Here is a 15,128-nt window from a genome sequence, read left to right as displayed (position 1 = left end):
TGTTTCCTTGTCTGGTTTGCATGTAAACCTTTTGTTTTTTGTGATAAATATCTACTTCATTCTTGGAAATGATATATTTGTTGAATTGAAGAAAAAGAAATGTTTATTCATTTTAAGTCTTTAATATGGTGCACCGCGGATTGGGTGGATCTATGGTTCTATTACAAAAGACATTCTCACTGGAATCAAGGTTCATGCTCAACGCTGGCGATCAATCTACCGCATGCCTAAGCGATCAACTTTCAAGGGATCCGCTCCTATCAACATTTCATATCGTTTGAATCAAGTGCTTCGGTGGGCCCTTGGTTCCATTGAAATTCTTTTCAGCGGGCATTGTCCCGTATGGTATGGCTATGGAGGACAGCTTAAATTCCTGGAGATATTTGCTTAGATTAACAAAACAATTTATCCACTCACATCAATCCCACTCCTCCTGTACTGCATATTGCTAGCAATTCTAGATTATTTGTGGTATTTCTGCACATTTATTTGCTGTCTTCCAGGGTCTCCTAAATATGCTTACTGGTATCGACACGAGCTTCACTGTCACCTCTAAGGCCACTGATGAAGAAGGTGATTTTGTTGTTTGATTTCATTTATTAAGAACCGGTGATCCATTAACACTAAAAATTAGCTAGCCAATGGCTGCTGATTTTTAACTAGCTAATTTTTAGCTACCTAATTTTTAGAAGGAAATTGTTTGGATCCACCTGCTAACATGTGATTGGATAGATAGCAAAATAAGTTTCTTGAACCTTTGATCTTCTGGTCGTCAAACTAATAATCTTTGCATGTGTGCTTGTAGTTTTTCTATCGTTTTTATATTCTCAGTTCATCTTGCATTTCTATGTATCCTTTTGTTATTATAAGTATAGGAACTAGGAAAGTCTAGATTATGGGACGGGGTGGTATGTGATCGGTCTTGGTATGTGATCTATGGCTAGAGATGGAAGGTATGTGATTGGAACATGGTAGCTTGGAACGCGATGATTTCAAGGTACGAGCTAAACAGGCTCGCTGAAGGGCGATCGAGGTGTATAGGGAGATGAAAATGGTCTGGGAGGCTCTAGACGCTCTTTGCCTAGGCTCAGGCTGGTGCTCTAGACCTGGGATGTCAAGTGGACAGGCTCATTGTTTTTGAGACAGTGGAGATGAATGTGGTTCTTGGTGCTGCACTTAGTATTGCTACTGTCTACTTTGCTTCCTTTTTGTGAGGAGATGATTACAGTCCATCATTTTTTCTATTTAGCTGTTATTCGATTTTGATGTTGACATGCTTCTTAGGCGACTTGTCCATGCCGCTGATGAATTTGGCTTGCCAGATGTGGATGTTGATGCAAAACCTGAGAATGAGCACACTAGAAGAACCTCTGATTCCATCCTCCTCAGTCGTCTTCACTCAGAGTTCCTGAATAAGCGAAAGAAAGGAAAGCTACCATAAGGGATGTTGTATTGCTCTACCATAGCAAATCAGGTAACTGGTATTATTAAATATATTGATGATGTTTTATTGCTCTATTTTGAAGCCTTATTGTTATTACTGAGCAAATAAGGGATCGACAAATATAATTTCCTTCTTTTTTAGATTAGGGGTAAATATAACCTCCTATTATTTAGAGATGAAATTTATGTGTCTTGGTTTTCCTTATATAACCTCCTCTTTCAATTATTGAGAAACAATATATGTTAACATGTCCCAATTTGTTATAATATTGGAAATAAAGGGGCACCTTCTATAATGCCTTGTGCTCAATACTTCTAGCATTATCTGACTCAGGAACTAGGCGAATTAAATCATTATAATATTTCTCTCTTCAAAATTTGTTGGAGACAATTTTGACATGATTTTTTTCCTTTTTCAGGAACAATATGCTTCTGTGAGGGAGATACAATGGGGCACTTTCAGGAAGTATTTAGGGGATCGTTGCAACAACGTGAGCTGGAACTACAAGTAACAATTCTTAAACAACAGCTCCAAGAAGCTGAGATCCATTATAAGCAAGACATGATTTTTCTCCCAAGTTTTCATTTTGCGCTCTATGCTAATTCACATGTTTCCTATTGGACCTAATAGAGATTGTGGTTGTGTACTCAAGATCATTTAGATATTCCTATAGGTTCTGAGAAAAACTAATATTGTTCTTGTGGCCGAAAGAAGACCACAAAAAACTTTAGTTCTCTAAACTTCTTTGGAGACACTACTGCCATTTTCCGAAGATCTCGATCGCTAACACTTTAATATGTTTGCATCCTTCAATCAATGTTACTCTCTCTATAAATAGTTGGACCAAAGACTCTATATGTCGATCATCTTCATGAAAGAGTTAGTACTTTTCCTGTTAAAATGAGTTTGGTGGATTGGTTTCTTCCAAACTGGCGTTGCTGATCAATGTCGTATGTGAAGGCTATTATCGTTGTCTAATCTACGAAGTCATTCATTTAATTGTGTGTCATCATAATGCCTGTAATGTATGTGGTATTTATTTTTATGTAATTGTTGTACACTAACATTTTATTGAGTATTTTGTATGTCGTTGTAACGCACGGACACCTGTCATTAAAATTTTTATATTGATTCTTTAGAAATAATTTTTGCGATATTGATAACATGAATTTTGGATATAATAGTAATGTTTGTCGTTCCGTATCTACGTTTCATACAAATTTTTTACTTTCGTAGCAACGCACGGGCACGAACCTATTGTATATTATATAGTTGAGGTTTACATTGTTTTCTCATTTCCATCTCGATTTTGTATATTATATCGAAAGATCATATGTTTTTTTTGTAGTTTTCGAGAAAATCTAGCTTCTCGTTTCCATGATTGTGTGCCGTTGCAACGCACGGGCACATACCTAATACAGGAGATAAGCAGGTGGATGCAGGACGCTAAATTTTTGGAGAAGAATAAAAAAAGTTGTTGTAGCAAGAAAATTCAGTTTTCTTTCATAATATCTGTTTTTGGTATATTTACATTTCCTTTTTAGAGTTACTCTAACACCGTCAGATCATATAATATTCTTTGTTTATAATACTTTTTCGAGTAGCTTATACATCATATCTTATATTTTAAATTTTACTCTATGAGCAGTACAATTTATGTGAAATATTGTTTTACAAGACTATATGCAGGATCTTCTAGACAATAAAGGATTAACTGCTGAAAATGCTACCGAGGCTCTTGTAGCTTTGCAATTTTTTAAACGGCGATGAGCCTCTTCTGTTGGAATTGGAAGGCTTTCCTTGACCATGATAACGGAACAGATGAGTCTTCTTTTCCGGGACTTCAGGAGTAAGAAAAGCAAGGCTGGTAAATTTAGGTACAAAACACGGGAACAAAATCTGTTGAAAAATACTTTTTTGGGGGAGAATAACAACAAACAAGAGGGCCATTACATATAACATGCAAGTTTTCCTGTATAGCATCATGTTTCCATATGTCTGTGAATAGAGCTTAAAATATTAAAAAGGCATATTACAAGACCAGGAGTTCAAAATAACTTTAAGCCGGGTCATCTTCCTAAAAATGAGAAGTCCATCAAGTATTCTCTCTGTGCTATAACTGCTACGTCCTAGGTGATTTTTTTTGGGTTTATGTAACTCTACTTAATCTCTCACCTATACACCTAAAGCATTGGTCCATGCTAAAATTCCAGCTCCACATCCCAATAAGCCTGACAGAAACATTACAGGCAGCAAACTTCCACTAAACATCAGGATCTGTGTTGTGTTCGTTGAATCTTGATCTCTATTTTCACTTACCGACAACCTTGATTTATTGTTCATCATGCGCAGGATGAATGTCATCTGGAAATATACAAATTTAAACGCCACAGTAGTTTATTAGATCTTGCAGTAAAAAAAAAGTCACCCCCCCCCCCCCCCCCCCCCCCCCGCGAAAAGGTAGTCAGGGTAGCCACCTAGGAGGTGACATTTATATGGTAAGCTGCCTGTCTAAATGTTTCAGCCGTAGGCAAAAAGTAAGTTAGTTTGAGCCATGACCATCCAGTCTAGTTATGCATGGCAGATAACAAATTGCACACGGGTACAAATTTTTGTAACAAATTTGGCATGGGCTTAGTAGGAGAATACACAAGAGAATACCTCCTTGGTGGTTTTTGTTGGGTTTCAACTCTAGACTACCCTAACTTGCTTGAGACTAAAAGTCTTTGTTGCTCTTGTTGTACAAGAGAACTAGACATCTTGGATGCAATTCAACAAAATTACAAATTCCTATATTTAGCACAACTTTTTAATTTGTGCAGATAAAAGGGTATAATCAAATCATTGCATTCCCTTTGATTTGATCAACACAAAACTATTCAGTCATCGCAATATTTATCATAAAATCAAGATTAGGATGCCACTAGAAACATTAAAAGGAGAGATGTAGGTTTCATTTTTACCTGAGGCATCAACTCCTTTCTGGACATCGGTCTCTGTCTTGAGCTGCTCAGATTGTTCTGTGATGTCTAAATTTTCAAACCCACGGTATAAGATCATGGCCAGTTTTTTAAAAAGTGTGTAAAATATTGGGATCATATATCACCTGATGGTTCCTTAGAACTCTGCTGTTCACAATTTGCAGAATTTGGCTTATCTCTGGCACCTGATGAAATCCTCCACTTAATGATCACTTTTAAGTTTTAATAAAATAATATTGAATTGGAAATCGGGAGTATAATTTATATTGTACCTGATGCTATCTTGATCTCATCAGACATTGTCACATCAACATTTTGAGTTTGACCTACCAGGAGTAAGAGCACTTATACTACATGCAATATGTCAGTTATATATACTTCAAGTATAGAATTCTAGATCTTACCAGAAAAATCCCTAACTACATCCGTTACTTGATCATTAAGTTGTTGCCCTTCCCCTGTAGCACATTAATTGAAGTCTCTTTCAACCCAGAGACGACTTTCATTATAATTTTATATAAATGGTAGCACATAAACTAGATTTTACCTAGAGAATCCTTGGCCACTACATCCACAAGAGCAATGTTTGGTTTTTCAGCTTTCACTACAGAAGTACAAATTTACAAGCATTAATATGACATCCATAAGACTTGTGAGATTGAAAAATCAGATGGGAAATGCAGTCTGTGGGGCAAAACAGTTTCAAGAATTCAAGTAACCAATCCAGCAAAGCATACCTGGTGATTCCTTGGTTACATTTGGAGATTCCGAATCTTTCTGAACCTCATCAACAGACTTATTTCCAGTAAACTCATTTTGATTAGCCAGTTGCTTGCATGGTACCGAGGCAGGACAAACAAATTTTATTGGCACTGCAGAAACTGATGATTGTGGGATCACAAGTTCAGCATCCTGCCTGGCCGAAGTTCTCATTTCAGGATTGATGGGAGCAACCGATATAGGTATTGCTGCAACAACACCAGAACTAATGTAAGGCCTAGAAGCAAGAGGCACAGCATGCTTAGCAATAGTTTTCTCAACAGGTCTCCTCATCTGCAGAGGCTTTGCAAGTGTAACATTCTCCAAGTGCATTGGCACAGGAAGAGCAGGTTGCATATGGATCGCTGATGCTCGCTTTCGAACTTGACTCGGTCGCAGCATGGGTAGCTCTGGGGCAAGGTCATCCTTAGGTGTTATTGGGCGGAGATTAATTTCATCTGGAACCCAACCTTTGAGCACCTGATTGTCCTTCACTTTTACCGTAATGAGCGAAAACCCAGGAACTTTCTTGGTCAGCTTGCCCACAAAATGCTTGCCAAGAAAGTCATCTTTGCCAGAATTACCTTGAAGAGAAGCATTAGCTGAATTCCTAGGTTGAGCGGACCAATTACCATGAGCACCGCCACCAGATGCATGGCTGGCCAGACTTGAGCCATCTTGTGTGCAGTGAAGAAGAGGTGGGGCGCTCTGGATGGGCTGTACCTTCTGTGGTAGTTCATTTACAGGATACTCATATTTCCTTGGGCGGCCACGCTTGCGCTTTGAACCCGAAATCGATGAGTGATCCACGGTCAAAGCTTCATGAGGTACGTCTTTGTTCCCTTCTGATGCCATCTTTACTAGTTTTGTTGAACCAGCTGATCTGAAAATGGTAAGAATACCCTATTGGTGTCAATCGGCACTTGTTTCTCTCCTCTAAACCTGGAAAGTGACGCGGTAGAATGAAAAAACACCCTCTGAATGAAAAGGGACGCGTAGAATTTACAGAAGCTACACGCCTACACCGCACAATTTGCAACCAACAATGCAATGTTTAGATTGCGTCTTGGTAAAACAGCAGTACAGGGTGGGAAATCCAGTGTTCTCAGAATGCATTTTTTTATATCATAGATTTTGAGGCTGCCGCTACATGATCCAAAACGATTACAAGGCAGTAGATAAATATATTTCCTGGTCTAAAATGCGAGAGTAAAAGGTAACCAATAAGAGTAACTTGATTCCTCAAATCAACACACAGGCCGTTTGATCCCCTGCGCATGCGTATATTTAATGCCTACCCTGCCATCTGCATATATACGAACTTCACACGGGGACATCGTGACCAGTCGACCCCTCAAATTAGAAAATAAACCGCCATGACACTCCGCCATACATCAAGTGAATAGCCTTTATAGGAGCATCCATCCCAGAGAGAAATTTAATTTGAAAGCTGACACCAAATAAATGGGTAAACAGACAATGAATCAAGATGAACTATGGCTTTCTTACCACTGTCCCCTCCACGCGCCAATCCGGAGGGATCGAGCGCCGCGAGGGAGAAGGCGAGAGGGGCCGTTGCGGCGGAATCCGGATCGCCGCAAGGGAGAAGACAAGAGAGAGGGAGGAGGGAGGAGGGAGCGTCAAGTAAAATTGGGGAACGGAACCTAAACCACAATTAACGCGAGGGAACGTCGCCTTCAGAATAGAGGCCCATGCTTCTTCGCTTGTGGGCCACGTGTTCGGAGGCCCACGGTACCGATGGAGCCCAGGGCGGCTCTGGCTGCGCGTGTGCCGCCGACCCAGCTCCAGGAGAGTAGGAGACCAGCCGACCGTGGGCACGCCGTTCAGCTGGCCGATCGAGCGCACGTGCTCCCTCCCTCGGGCCGGCGTACTGGTGATGGCTTCAAGCACCGGCTGCGGGTGGTGTTGGTGACGGCGAGCGGCGGGCCTCTCCGGACATAAAATCGCCATCGTTAGCTTCCTCTCGACCTGCTCATTCGTTCTGTTGCCCACAAACAAGTTCCCAACCCTTCTTCTATTGCTGCCATGAACATGCGAAGGCGTGAAGCCAGCAGCCTTGGCGTTCCCTGTTCTGTATGAACCACTGAAGGTCGGCCATCACCAAACTCCTAATAAGGGAGTTAAAATAGAATATAAAAGGGTTAAGTTTTGTAACTCGATGCCATAGAGGGAGTAAGTGATTTTGCGATGGCATACCAGGGACAGACAATCGCAATGGTGTATAAAAACATCAGGAAAAAGAACAATTGTACAAACAGTAACCGAGAACAGCTGAACAGATCTTAATCTTACATATCCCACTCTTATATAATAGACAAAAAAACAATGTACTTAAAAAGAACTAACTGACTAGCAAACGTCAGAATAAACTGAACTTCATTCCATTGAAGATCCAAGTCGAGAAGTTGGGCAATTGGCTATTGGCTACTGGACAATGCTACACTGTTTTTTACTTGAAGTACAGTTCAAGCAACTTCTTCAGGGTATCAAACACGCTTGTGAATGGGTTAAGTGCGACCGGTGCCTTTAGCTTGAGGTCTGGGAACTGATTCGTCAAGGCCTCATTCATCCCGGGCATCGACATCATCAGCGCAATCTGGTCTGAGGACATGTACTCGCAGTCTTGAGGAGTGTCCTTGATCTTGCTTGGGTCATAGCCGAAGTTGGCAACATAAGACTTGTACTTGTCAATGAATTCTGGCCCGGGGTTGGGTGTTCTTGAGTATATCTGATCAATGACAGAAAGATGTTTTAGTGCCTATGGTGTTTCAGATTACGAGTGCATCGGATAAGATGTGTTTACCATTATAGAGGTATGCTTTTTATACTCGCTTAATATTACTATCATTCAACGGCACACACTTTTCAATGTTCAATTATCCATACAACAAATATTTTTTATGCGGTAAAAACAAATAAACTAGGCTAGTTCAGTGACTATGTTATCAGTTCTTAGGACAATTTGAAGGTAAGATTATTTTTCCCAGGACTAATCTGGTTAAAACCACAAAATAAAGAACATTGAGCAGTTCAGAGCTCAGTTCCTCACCTGAATAAAGCTTGTATCCTTAGCTCCAGACACAATTGCATAATTGTCATAGTCTGTTGCAAGGACATCATAGGGTTCCTTGGGTATGAATGGCAGTGTGGGGAACCGGAGAAAGCATTTCCCACGGACCATCTCCTGCCTCTCAAGATCTGTCTCAGCACTTGCAATGTCCTCTTCAGATAGGCATTGCACCCTGCCCCGAATGCCGGTGATGTATCCATCAGGTCCACCGTGGACACAGAATGTATCCACCTGGATTGAGCGTGCCTTCTCATCAAAAGAATACACTCCCTGAAGTTCCCCCCAAAAAAATTGTATGTCATCCGTTTACAGACTGCATATCATGCAAAGTGCATGGAAGATTGGACATACCATCCCTATCTCAAACAATTTTGTTATTAAGATGTCAAGTACTAGTTTATCATGACTGATTATGATATATTACTGCAGGATCATCACACAGACAGAGATGTTCTTTTTTAGATAATGGAGAAAAATCCTGGCTACAGATATCCTCTCCAATGTGTTTGATGTTTCAGGTATTACAATACCTGAGTACAGTGACAGTCTTCTTGTCCCTGACCAGCAAATCCACGTTTCAACGAGGCTACCTCAAACCATCTACCAGAGTAGCGAACTGGATCGAAGTTTTTGGCGGTCATACCCCTCATCATCATCCCTGTGCTGACATCATCTGAAGGGTTGTCAAACTTCAGAGGAACTGAAGCACTGTCAATGGCTGCCACTGTTGCAATCTGGCACAAGCCTGGACGGGCAAAGGTTTCTGCAGGAATAGCCTGGTCAACAAGAAGAGTTCATCGACATTGTGGAATATTATTTTTAACTGATAATATTACTCCCATTATTTCCTTGTGCGTAGTATGCACTGAAATCAACCATTGTACTTCTTTTTTTTTTTTGCTTAGTTGAATGAATCATGTGGCTATTCTCGTACACCTTTGCTTAGTTGAATGAATCATGTTTATTTTGAAGAACAAAGTTGAGCTCTATGTGGTCTCGAAACCTTTGATCTTTGGTGATACGCATGTGCAGACACTAAACAGCTACATGCAGCGGAAAGAATCCTCTTTGTGGTCTCTAAGCTTTTTGTGCTGTATCTGATAGTGATATGGTAGAAGTGGTCAAGTCGACCTAATAAGATGATGGAACATGTCATAGGTACCTGACTAGGTGGAGAGACGAACACAAGCGAAGCAGCAAGGCATGAAATTAACTGCTTGGATACTAGTCCATGTTTGTTCAGCTGCGTTTCTTCATTCAGAGAGCACCTGACCATTTTCTGTCCGGCGGTGCTGCATCTTCTCCTGCCAAGCCGAAACCAACAGACTCAGTGTGGAACTGGGACCACCTAAACACGCTTGAGATTCTAACAGCATCTCAAACCTTCACCGTCAGTCCCCTCCCCATTTGTCAACAACCACCACCCTCCTCAGCCTGACCCAGCCGACAGGCATCAGCAAGGAAAAGCAACCATAACGCTGGCACTCTCCAGTACCTGGAAGCTGGAGAGCAGTCTGGGCGCGACGATGCAGGAGAGCAGCCCAGGAGCAGGAGAACCATGGCGCTCTCCCGTGGCCTCTCTCGCCTTAGGTTTCAGCCTTTCAGGACAAGGAGATCGATCACTTAGTCACTTTAGAAGGTTTCTTCGCAGCGGGTTATGCAGTGGAGTTTGGCTATCCATGGTGTGGTAGTGGTATGGCAGCAGATCGGAGATGGAAGAGGAGCTGCAGGACGATGAATCTGGGACGGGAGTGAAGGGCATCCAGCGCCATCCAATGGCAGGTCCCCACGTCTGCCGACTCTCGGATTGGACCCGGAAGTGTCGGAACTACCGAATTTTTTTTAGCCTATTTTTGAAAAAAAAAATAACGTTTAGACCTGGACGACTTAATATCGATTTTAGATCCTTTGCTCGACGCCACGACCGATAATATATCTTGGCGTCATAGGTTGTACATGCCGCGCTGGTCAGTAAGGGCTGACGCGGCACCGACGTGGTCCCAAACTTGACGCTATAGATCTTAACGCCGAGCTCGGAAGTAAATTAACCATCCTATCTCCCTGCGCCGTTCTCTCCCCACGCGTCGTTATCTCTCCCGTCGTTCTCTCTCCCTCGCCGAAGCGCCCACCGCCTTCCAGCCACCCCGGTGAGGTTGCCCCGCCGAGCCGCCCCATCGCCGAGGCTGCCCCGCCACCACCGCCGGGGCCGAGGGAGCGCCGCCACCACCGTAGCGAGGCCGGCCGCGCCGCCCTACCCTCCGCGTCGCCCAGCCACTCCGCCACACCCAGCCCTATGTCGCGTCGCCAACATAAATTAGTAAACTTGTGCAAAAAATAACAAAGCTTTTGACATTTGTTATGCACTCACATAATTATTGTTGGGACACACGAAGTACTTCACAGTGTCCTCACATATCATAGCACGATCTTTGCAATCGCACCGAGGCAGAGACTCCAGTCGTCTTTGTGTGGCTAAGTTTTTCTCCTCATCCGTCATTGGTGGCGGGTTCGGGAGAGGAGGCACCCAACACTTAAAACGCTCATGTGTATTCCTTGCGAACAACCAATTAGCGAAAAGGAGATATTGAGGGTCAAATTTATCAGGACCGTCGATCCACTGGAAAAAACACCTCAAGTGATCCTACAGGAATGGAACTAATCATTAGTATACATATAGTAAACATCAATAACACACAAGGCATAAGCTACGTACGTTAAAACCGTCACAAGTGTAGAAGCAGCAAGCAGTCGTGTCCGGATGCTTGGATTGACATACCCAAGTCAGTCTGCCATAGTCACAATTAGCCATAGGAAGATCAGGAGGAACAGGAGCATCCTTACTAGATACATCCGGATATAACTTCCGTGGACGACCACTCTTCTGCCACGATGACTCCTAATACATGTCTCTCATCTAACAAACGATTATATATTAACACAACTTATAAATACATGTCTTTCACAAACTATCTAACAAACTATAGTCATCATATGAACCATATATCCTAGGAACCATAACTAAAAGCAATATGTGCACCAATCAAAACTAATTAATCGAAACCACACAACGCGATATATGTAACAAACGAATCAGTGAGACATCATGCCTTGGTCTTCAAGATATAAGGATCAAGTCAAAGTTTTCCAACTCGAATACGAAGATTGGAGCACCTCTGGGCGGTATGGAAGCTGATTGAAACGAGGGATTCAAATGGCTGGGCGGAGCTCTTGGCCAGGAAACGATCGATTTATAGGCCTTCCTAACTCGGCACTAAGATCTATGGCGTCGAGCTTGGTGCCACGTCAGCCTCCATGTTAGCCCTTACCGCTAGCAGGTCACATACCTCGACGTTATATGCTGTGGCGGCAAGCAGTGTCATCTCGGTGCCAAGGCCTACGACGCCGAGCAAAGGGTCCAAAAACAAAATTAAGTTCTTCAGGGGTCTAAACGTGATTTTTTCAAAAAAGGACCAAAATACAAAAAACAGCCGAAACACGAGTTCTTGAATGCTATGTGCGCCTTTGCCCTTGACTAGACCTAGGTCGAATCTCATAAGTGCAGGCCATAATGCCACGTAGCCTGGCAAGAAAGCTTGTTTCTTATTGTCACTCGCTGCCACTACTTTCTTTAGATCATCTCCATCGGATCTAGGGATGGCAACGAGCACATTTTACTCGCGTGCCCTGGATAAAATCCATATATGATGCAAGTTTGATCCTTAACCTGGTGGCGTTTTTTCCTCATGGATATGAAAAAGTTGTACCCGTACCCGTATTTGTGTGTGTGTATAAAGCTTTGGACTTCCAATAACTAGAGGAAGCACTGGCCAGACATGTCATCCAGTTGAACTAGACCAGGGCTGGGCATCTATAAAATAAGCCATAGAGCGCTAGGGCTCGGTTTATGAAGTCCCACCCCAATGCACGAGCAATGACGCCCACTCAGGCCCGTGCGATATGGCGGTTGCCCAAGTGCGCGCGGCGACAACAGACACCCAGGGCCGCGGTAGCGATGGCGGCGATTCCTCGATCTGGAGTAGCAGTGGCGGTTCCCAGATTCGAAGGCACGGTGGCGGCGACTCCCCGATCCGGAGGGCAAGCGGCGTCGGGGCCCCAGGGCAGGCGAGCGTGCGCTGATCCTAGGGCCCCGAGGTGGGCGAGAGGCGTGGCACTCCCGAGGCAGGCGGGCAAGAGGTGACAGCGCTCTCGAGGCGAGCGAGCGACGGCGTCGCCACCTAGGCCCGAGCGGCGGCGACACACCATAACCCACAAACGACGGTGGCACCCCACGACGTGCGAGCAGCGACGACGCCGCACCAGGCGTGAGGATCGAGCAACATCCATGGAAGAAGCAAGGTGCGCACGACAACGGTCACGCGTGACATCCTCCGATCCGGCGTAGTTCGGCCGCCCCAAATGACGACCTCCCTTCGCTCTTGTGTCCTCGACGACGTTCTCTGGTGACTACCTCCTTCAATCCATGTTATGCTTTCAAGTATTGTGTTTTATGTCTACCATATTCACTATTTACGCTAAAAACTAAAGGATTTTATGCTCGAACACGGAGTTCGTACATTAGTTTACTGGATGTCATATTTGTTGCATGCACATTGAAAAAGGAAATTCCTTGATTTTATGATGTTCATAATTACCATAAAAATCAAATAAAATCACTTATGTTCGTAACTGTCAGATTTTTACGTTTGCAATAAAGTCGTCCTTAATTCACGTGGGGTTGTTAGCTGAATCGTTATTAGGTTTTTATTAATTATGCTACACGGTGTAAGTATTTATGAGACTTTGTATAAGAATTTAAGCTTTGTGTGACTCATGTCTTCCAATTTTTGCGCGTGTGCTGTGGAAATAAAAATATCATCCAAAATTTGTGCGCATGTAATGGAAACTCCCACAAGCTGACATAATTTCCAGATCTGCATAAAAATAGAAACTGCATGTATGCGACTCCATAATTTTCTGATCTGGCATAAAAATAGGATCGTGAATACAACGCAACAAAGTTATTTACCTCTCTCACATTGGCTCGGTATTTATGCTTATAACTATGGGTGTTTACGCTAAAAAATAAAGGTTTTTATGCACGAACATGGAGATGCGTCCACCAGTGAACCGCATTTTATGTAGTGTACCACATTACATAAATAACCACATCGTGCAACATAATTAGTATCAGTATATATCATAAACTGGTTATGACGAGCCTAGCTGCATGGTGTTGGGTGATCCTATATTTGTAGAGGAAGTAAAGTATTTCAATAAGATTTTTTGTTTACATGCATGTCAATATATTTTCTTTTATCGCATATTCCTGTCATCCTAATTTTTTTGTGCATGCAGCTAGGAACAAATTTTTACATAGTATACTGAATTGCATAAATAACTACATCATGTAGCATAATTCATATCAATATATATCATAAACTTGTTCTAACGTGCCTAGCTAGATGGCTATTGGAGCGATCCTATATTTATGGAGCCATTCAATTTTTGTGCGCAAATAGTGGAAACAAAAATGTCATCCAAAATTTGCGCACATGAAATGAAAACTCACACAATCTGCCATAATTATCGGATCTACTATAAAAACAGGATATGCATGCATGCCCCTGCGCATGTGTGAGAGCACCTAGAGGGGGGGGGGGTGAATAGGTAATCCTGTAAAAACTTAAAACTTAAAGCCACAAAACTTGATTAAGGGTTAGCACAATAAAATAAAGTGGCTAAGGACTGAGCTCTTGTGAAACACAATAGTCACAGTGAGAACAAGCACAAGAGACACGATGGTTTATCCCGTGGTTCGGCCAAGTATAACACTTGCCTACTTCACGTTGTGGCGTCCCAATGGACGAGAGTTGCACTCAACTCCTCTCAAGTGATCCAATGATCAACTTGAATACCACAGTGTTCTTCTTTCTTTACTCTTTCCCGTTTGTGAGGAATCTCCACAACTTGGAGTCTCTCGCCCTTACAATAAGGATCAAAGTGAAAGCACTAGAGTAAGGGAGGGAAGCAACACACACAAATCCACAGCAATACGCACACACACAGCCAAGACTTGAGCTCGAATGAATCGCAACAAGTTCACCACTAGAACAAAGCTCAAATCACTAAGAATGTCAATCGAGTGCGCAAAGACGAAGTGTGAGAGATTAAGATTGCTTAAAGTATGCTTGGATAGCTCCTTCATGCGCCTAGGGGTCCCTTTTATAGCCCCAAGGCAGCTAGGAGCCGTTGGAAGCAATCCAGGAAGGCAATTCTTGCCTTCTATCGGGTGGCGCACCGGACATCCACTGTTCACTGTCCGGTGCAGATTGCTTTTCTAAATTGGCGCAGCCGACCGTTGAAGATTTGGAGCCGTTGGCGCACCGGACAGTCCGGTGCCCCCAACAGACCGTTGGCTCGGCCACGCGTCACGCGCGGATTGCGTGGCCGACCGTTGGTGCGGCCGACCGTTGGCTCACCGGACAGTTCGGTGCACCACCGGACGGTCCGGTGATTTTTAGGCGTACGCTGTTGACTGTTTCCCGAGAGCGGCGACTTCGCCGTAGATGACCCACCGGACAGTCCGGTGATCTATAGTCGTACGCCGCCGTCGAGACCCGAGAGTAGGCTATTCATCGGGACTGGTCCTGGCACACCGGACACTGTCCGGTGCACCACCGGACAGTCCGGTGCACCCAGACCGAGCGGCCTTTTGGCTGTACATAGCCAACTTTTCTCCAAAATGATTTCTCCTGTTTCTAGCACTTAGACATAATACATTAGTCTTCAAAACAATGTACTAAGTCTAGAAACATACCTTTAATCTTGATTTGCACTTCTTGAGTCTTTGGCA

The 15,128-nt window shown here is 43.2% G+C and overlaps 2 protein-coding genes across 5 annotated transcripts; both read right to left on the bottom strand.

Moving 5' to 3' along the window:
- Nucleotides 1-3,012: 3,012 nt before the first annotated feature.
- Nucleotides 3,013-7,057, bottom strand: LOC100216700 (uncharacterized). 4 transcript variants are annotated; one of them, XM_020547469.3, is made up of 8 exons: nucleotides 6,694-6,963; nucleotides 5,163-6,067; nucleotides 4,973-5,029; nucleotides 4,830-4,883; nucleotides 4,698-4,751; nucleotides 4,551-4,610; nucleotides 4,408-4,473; nucleotides 3,013-3,285 (listed from the first exon to the last, which is right to left on the bottom strand). In XM_020547469.3, exons 2-8 carry the CDS (start codon nucleotides 6,037-6,039, stop codon nucleotides 3,155-3,157), a joined length of 1,299 nt encoding a protein of 432 aa, XP_020403058.1. In that variant the 5' UTR covers nucleotides 6,040-6,067; nucleotides 6,694-6,963; the 3' UTR covers nucleotides 3,013-3,154. The 4 variants fall into 4 exon arrangements, with proteins under 4 accessions (XP_020403058.1, XP_020403057.1, XP_008667333.1 ...); XM_020547468.3 differs by having other exon boundaries at nucleotides 3,018-3,285; nucleotides 5,163-6,126; nucleotides 6,694-7,057; XM_008669111.4 differs by lacking the exon at nucleotides 3,013-3,285 and adding an exon at nucleotides 3,373-3,808 and having other exon boundaries at nucleotides 6,694-6,965.
- A 347-nt stretch (nucleotides 7,058-7,404) lies between these two features.
- Nucleotides 7,405-10,128, bottom strand: LOC100283155 (chloroplastic lipocalin). Its single transcript, NM_001156057.2, has 5 exons — nucleotides 9,771-10,128; nucleotides 9,438-9,579; nucleotides 8,806-9,051; nucleotides 8,255-8,545; nucleotides 7,405-7,933 (listed from the first exon to the last, which is right to left on the bottom strand). Exons 1-5 carry the CDS (start codon nucleotides 9,833-9,835, stop codon nucleotides 7,655-7,657), a joined length of 1,023 nt encoding a protein of 340 aa, NP_001149529.1. The 5' UTR covers nucleotides 9,836-10,128; the 3' UTR covers nucleotides 7,405-7,654.
- Between the last annotated feature and the right edge of the window lie 5,000 nt (nucleotides 10,129-15,128).

Source organism: Zea mays, chromosome 2 (assembly GCF_902167145.1).
Source record: "Zea mays cultivar B73 chromosome 2, Zm-B73-REFERENCE-NAM-5.0, whole genome shotgun sequence".
Lineage (NCBI taxonomy): Eukaryota > Viridiplantae > Streptophyta > Magnoliopsida > Poales > Poaceae > Zea > Zea mays.
Note: the sequence above shows the minus strand (reverse complement) of the source record. Positions and strands in the feature narration are given on the sequence as shown.

Bases quoted from the DNA above. Each gene is read 5' to 3' on its own strand.
- LOC100216700 (XM_020547468.3), bottom strand. From the start codon at position 6,039: ATGGCATCAGAAGGGAACAAAGACGTACCTCATGAAGCTTTGACCGTG. The intron at 5,030-5,162 runs GTATGCTTTGCT...GTACTTCTGTAG, and splicing joins TGTAACCAAGGAATCACCAG to TGAAAGCTGAAAAACCAAAC. The intron at 4,474-4,550 runs GTGATATATGAT...TTGAAAATTTAG, and splicing joins GAGTTCTAAGGAACCATCAG to ACATCACAGAACAATCTGAG.
- LOC100283155 (NM_001156057.2), bottom strand. From the start codon at position 9,835: ATGGTTCTCCTGCTCCTGGGCTGCTCTCCTGCATCGTCGCGCCCAGAC. The intron at 8,546-8,805 runs GTATTGTAATAC...GGGGAACTTCAG, and splicing joins AAGACTGTCACTGTACTCAG to GGAGTGTATTCTTTTGATGA. The intron at 7,934-8,254 runs GTGAGGAACTGA...GTCATTGATCAG, and splicing joins AGGATACAAGCTTTATTCAG to ATATACTCAAGAACACCCAA.